We start from the raw sequence: 5,525 nt of genomic DNA, 5'->3' as shown, positions 1-5,525 counted from the left end.
TCTTTTTTAGAAACCTTTCCATGAGCTGAGCCTCTCCTGAAATTTGTAATTTATTCAGATAATTAAAATTTGCATGAAAGAAAAGAACTATGAATCATGTGTACATACATAATATTAATACTTGTCATATAAAACATACTTGACATGGTGCCGGTGCTTCCAGCCGTCTCCACTGGTTGCACAATTATCTCAAATAGTCCAATTACCCAATACAGTCAAAATCTCTAGTATTATCCAGTACCCCTAATTCCCTAGGGTTATGGAAACAAAGCAATAATTAGATCAAGATTTATAACTAGAGGCTGAGGCAGAGGCACATCGAATTGGGGGTCAGATGCAGGGTACCTATGCCTTCTTTTCTTCACTGATTCGGCGACTTGCCGCGGTCTGTCGATAGGTGGCGAGTACAGAGGCGAAACAGGAAGGGCACGAAGCGCAGTCGAGCAGACGAACAGGCGAGGCGAAGGGCCGGCCGAAGGTAGTATCGATCGATCGATGTACTGCTCGCATCCCTGGAAAGGCTGGACTGGGCCTCCGTGGCTTTCATCCTAGGCTGGGGCCTGGGGAGCTGGGCTACAATTGCGCTATGTTGGATGGAGCCTAGTTATACGGGTGTCCTTGTAGGAAATTTAGGGGTGTCCCATTGTATATGGGCTCTATATTTATAAGGTAAGAGAGATTTTTACCCGGTGTCCTGTGCTACCTGTTGGGCTAACGTGGGCTCGCCGACAAGTCAGAAAAACTTGTCTCGAGCAAGTCAACCACAAACCATTTTTAAATTGGAAAATAAAATGTGTAAACGTCCGTGCAAGGGGGATAGAGCAGGACGGTTCCAGACTGTCAATGTGTACAAGTTTGCACTATAGCAATCCAATCAATTTATATGCAAAAGACAAATGACCACATATATGTTAAGGTGAAATTGCAAGGCCATGCAGATGAAACTGATGTTGTCAACTTATTAAAACTTGATTTAGAAAGTGAAAAAAAGTTTTATAGTTCAACCTTATGCTCAATTGATAATCAATTTTAACTGTTGGCTTCATGAAACGACGGCTTCAATAGTGAGTATGGATTATCGGGAAGAAAATACTCTAAGCTTTTCACCCGGTGTTTTATCAAGTTACCACCGTATTGGTATCAAAAGGTGATAACTTTTGTACCAATACAATGTCAACTTCATAATAACGGTGTGGCAACTTTCGTAGTCCCGACATTTCGAGGGCGATAAGTTACCATTGTGTCAATGACGGGTCCTCCGCCATTTACAACTCCGACGGATGGGCTCCATGGCCCTCCTTCTGCCTTTTGTACATGATATGTGTCATGTTCAAATGATGCTATGTTATACTCTATGCATAGCTATACTTTGTGATAGTGGTGGCCATATGGATTTGTGGTAGTATTTGTGCTATAGATATTTCTGCTAGCAATTAAATCTACTTATGGTGGTCCTATGAACAAGCGGTTGGTAGTGGTGATCATATGGATGCACTTGCATATTGATGTCGTTTATTTATTTGGTTGTGAGTGTTGCTTACCAGTGTGTCTTGACTTGGTTGTAAGTGTAGATTCATCATGCATTATGTAGTATATAAGGATCATTATGAATCTGAGGTGCCTCGCTTATAATTCTCCTATCTCTTCTTCCTCGGAAAGACCTTCAATGCTATGCTTTTGTGCTAATTGGAAGTAAATCAAATATATATTTTATTGTATGCAAACTTGGATATATTTCGCCTCAACGCAACTATCACTTCTCTGTACTACACAAAACACTTCTTTTGAAAGAGACTTATGCGTGGTGCAACTAAAATGTCGTGCCGGTGATGCCCTTAGACTTTATTGGCACTTCACAAATAGATCGGATACCGCGCCTCCATTTTGTACTAGATCTATGCTCATGCCTTTTGGACCATGATTTGGGAAAATTAGGATAGTTATATCTGTCTATCCACCCTCCAGATACAATCTTTTGAATTACCCGCATTTTGTAAATATGTATGTCATATTGACTGTCTTAATCAATGTGTTTCACGAGGGTTTACATTTTAGTATCATTGCACAAAATAGAAGTAAGTGGCATTTTAATTGCCCGGTTGCAGTTAGGACCAATGACGTTCATCACTGCTAGTTGCCTTGGCGATTAGCATGGAAAGTTGAACATATATCATGGAGGTTGTAACATCAGACTTGAATGGATTATTCCCACCCTGCCTATCTATGGTATAATCTTTTCAACATGAATACATTTGACGTGGTCTGGCTAACTAGCATGAGATTGGCTTCTTGTGGCACTGTCGTGTCCAGTCCCACATGAAGAGGCGAGATTGATACATCGAATCTACTATACACAAGAGCATCGATGTAACCAAAAATAAATGTTTCTTATTTGAACTTATAGATGTTGGTTATGATCTTATCATGAACTTATAGATGTTTCTTATTTTTCCTTAGGATTTCTTTCTACTACTTCCTATAGGACTTTTAGCATCCACTCAAACCTCTTTCAAAGAATCCTTTGTTTTTCCTATGATGCAATCAAACAACCCAAAATCATGTATGGTTGAGATGAGCATGACATTCCAATCCTACGTATTTTCTATTCCTGTGTTTTTAGAATCATGTGAATCAAAGTGCCCCTTAGCTTGTTTATTGCCCTAATAGTAGCTTGTTTGGTTTTTGGAAAGTCTTATATTTCAAGTAAAAAATTATTGTATTTACTACTCTCTATGTTCCAAAATATTTGAAGTTTTAGGTTTGTCTTAAAGTTTGACCAAGTATATAACTAGAGAAATATGTTACTATCTAGAGTATCAAATATATGTAGAATGCCCGCTCAAAAAATATGTGTAGAATGCAAATATAATTTGTGATGAAACTAATTTGATTTTGCAGATGTTAATATAATTAATTTTCTCTATATCTAATTTGTGATGAAACTAATGGAAACAACAACTTTAGTTGCCATCTCTATATCTGGTTCACTTGTAAGTTTGTTTCTTCTCTTACATATTGTCTTTTGTCCATATCTTTAGACATTAGATTTTGTACTCCCTCCGTCCGAAAATACTTGTCATCAAAATGGATAAAAAAGGATGTATCTAGAACTAAAATAACTCTAGATACACCCCTTTTTATTTATTTTGATGACAAGTATTTCCGGACGGTGGGAGTACTTACGTTGTTCACTTGTGGCCAGTGTCTGGCGAATTATCAGTTATCTTATCTTATCCGCGGTCTAGACCGCCACTGCTTGTCTACATGAGCTCAACTCAACTGTTTCAAATCCCCATGTCTACAACAGAACTTTAAAGGCCCCCGAAAAAAAAAGAACTTTAAAGGAATTTCCATCTACTCACCTTTCACTTCCACGGAATTGGTGAGAGCCAAAGGAAACATTCCCCGCCCAACCGTTTGGATGCTGCGCCGGAAGCTGCACCTGAGGTGGAGATTAATGAATGCCATGCCAGCCACTACTATAAAGCCCGAGCCTGGCCGATCCCTTAGACACAAACATCGGAAGTTTCACAAGCAAGTATAAGTTGACACACGTACGTAAGTATAGCAAAAGATCGGCCATGGCCATGGGAAGCAGCGATGGTGCGGCGGCGCGGCGGCACGCGGCGATGCTCGGCATCGGCACGGCGAACCCGACGGGCATCCTGGTGCCCCAGGACGTCTTCGCCGACAACCTCTTCCGCGTCACCAACAGCGACCACCTCCCTGAGCTCAAGGAGAAGCTCAAGAGAATCTGTACCGCTACTGCTACTATGTTTCTTTTTTGGACGTCAACGACTATAATCTGCATGCATGCATTTTCAACCAAGAATTGAATTTTCTTGTTGCACCAAGGCGAAAAATCGGGCATCGAGAAGCGGCACTTCCACCTGACAGAGGAGACGCTGGCCGCGCACCCGGAGCTGTTGGACAGGGAGCTGCCGTCGCTAGACACCCGCGTGGACATGACCGTCGACGCCGTGCCGAAGCTGGCGCAGTGCGCCGCGGCCAAGGCCATCGCCGAGTGGGGCCGCCCGGCCGCCGACATCACCCACCTCGTCTTCGGCACCTACTCCGCCTGCCAGGCCCCCACCGCCGACCTCCGGCTGGCCGCGCTGCTGGGCCTCCGCCCCATGGTGAGCCGCACCATGCTCAGCCTCCACGGCTGCTACGGCGGCGGCAGGGCGCTGAGCCTCGCCAAGGAGCTGGCCGAGAACAACCGCGGCGCGCGCGTCCTCGTCGCCTGCTCCGAGATGACGCTCGTCTGCTTCGGAGCGCCCGACGGCGGCAACATCGTCGGCCACGCGCTGTTCGGGGACGGAGAGGGCGCCGTCGTCGTCGGGGCCGGCCCCTTCCTAGACGGCGAGCAGGGCCCGATCTTCGAGATGGTGTCCGCCACGCAGACCACAATTCCCAGGACGGAGCACGCGCTGGGCATGCGGGTCTCCGGGGGCGGCATCGACTTCCACCTGGCAATCCAGGTGCCGACGCTCGTCGGGCAGAGCGTCGAGCCGTGCCTCCTCGACGCGTTCCGTGGCATCATTGTGGACGACGACGATGCTCCACCTCCATGCTCTGGGAATGGGAATGGGAACGGGAGGTGGAACGACCTCTTCTGGGCGGTGCACCCAGGAGGGCGTCCGATCCTGGACAATATAGACAAGGTGCTGATGCTGGAGCCGGAGAAGCTGGCGGCCAGCCGGCATGTGCTCCGCGAGTACGGCAACATGAGCGGCGCCACGATCGTGTTCGTGCTTGACGAGCTGCGCCGCGGCCGGAGCCCGCTGCCGGAGTGGGGTGCGCTGCTGGCCTTCGGACCGGGAATCACGATCGAGGCCATGGTGCTCCGCTGTCCACGCTAGCTAGGTGCCCATATTCATCCCAGGGCTACTTACATACGTCTACATATTTGTGTGTACGCGTGTGCCATACAAAGTGCACAAGTCATCAGCCAACTTAGCAGTCAAAGAAGGCAACGGCCACGCCACATATATACCTCTGTCAGTCATGCACCTAAGCTTTCAGTCCAGCCATGTCCCACACAACTAGCTACTCCTAATTATGTACCTGGGTGTAATATGATTCAAAGAATGACTAAATGGGTGAAATAAAATGCAGACCTATATAAAGGCACTCCAAATATTTTCTAGCAACTCCGCCTATGTCTTCTAGGCATAGCCGGTCCCAAGCCCGGATAAAGGAGGAGGGTTGTGATAGGCTTGGCGAGCCAACGTAAAAACTAGTCAGTCCCATAGGTATGAAACCCATTTGAGCGAGAATAGTACTAGGATGGGTGACCTCCTAGGAAGTCCTCGTGAAAGGGTTTCATATCTAAGAGTTGTGATAGGCTTGGCGAGCCAACCTAAAAACTAACCAGTCTTTTGGGTATGAAACCCATTTGGGCGAGAGTAGTACTAGGATGGGTGACCTCCTAGGAAGTCCTCGTGAAAGGGTTTCATATCTAGCCTACCCCAACTTGTTTGGGATAAAAGGCTTCGTAAGTAAGTAATATTGTCCTAGTTAGG

General features: G+C 46.2%; 1 protein-coding gene across 1 annotated transcript; it reads left to right on the top strand.

Moving 5' to 3' along the window:
- Nucleotides 1-3,581: 3,581 nt before the first annotated feature.
- LOC119344637 (bisdemethoxycurcumin synthase-like) lies at nucleotides 3,582-4,862 on the top strand. Its single transcript, XM_037615018.1, has 2 exons — nucleotides 3,582-3,756; nucleotides 3,856-4,862. Exons 1-2 carry the CDS (start codon nucleotides 3,582-3,584, stop codon nucleotides 4,860-4,862), a joined length of 1,182 nt encoding a protein of 393 aa, XP_037470915.1.
- The last annotated feature ends 663 nt before the right edge of the window (nucleotides 4,863-5,525 follow it).

This window comes from Triticum dicoccoides, unplaced genomic scaffold (assembly GCF_002162155.2).
Source record: "Triticum dicoccoides isolate Atlit2015 ecotype Zavitan unplaced genomic scaffold, WEW_v2.0 scaffold177231, whole genome shotgun sequence".
NCBI lineage: Eukaryota > Viridiplantae > Streptophyta > Magnoliopsida > Poales > Poaceae > Triticum > Triticum dicoccoides.
Note: the sequence above shows the minus strand (reverse complement) of the source record. Positions and strands in the feature narration are given on the sequence as shown.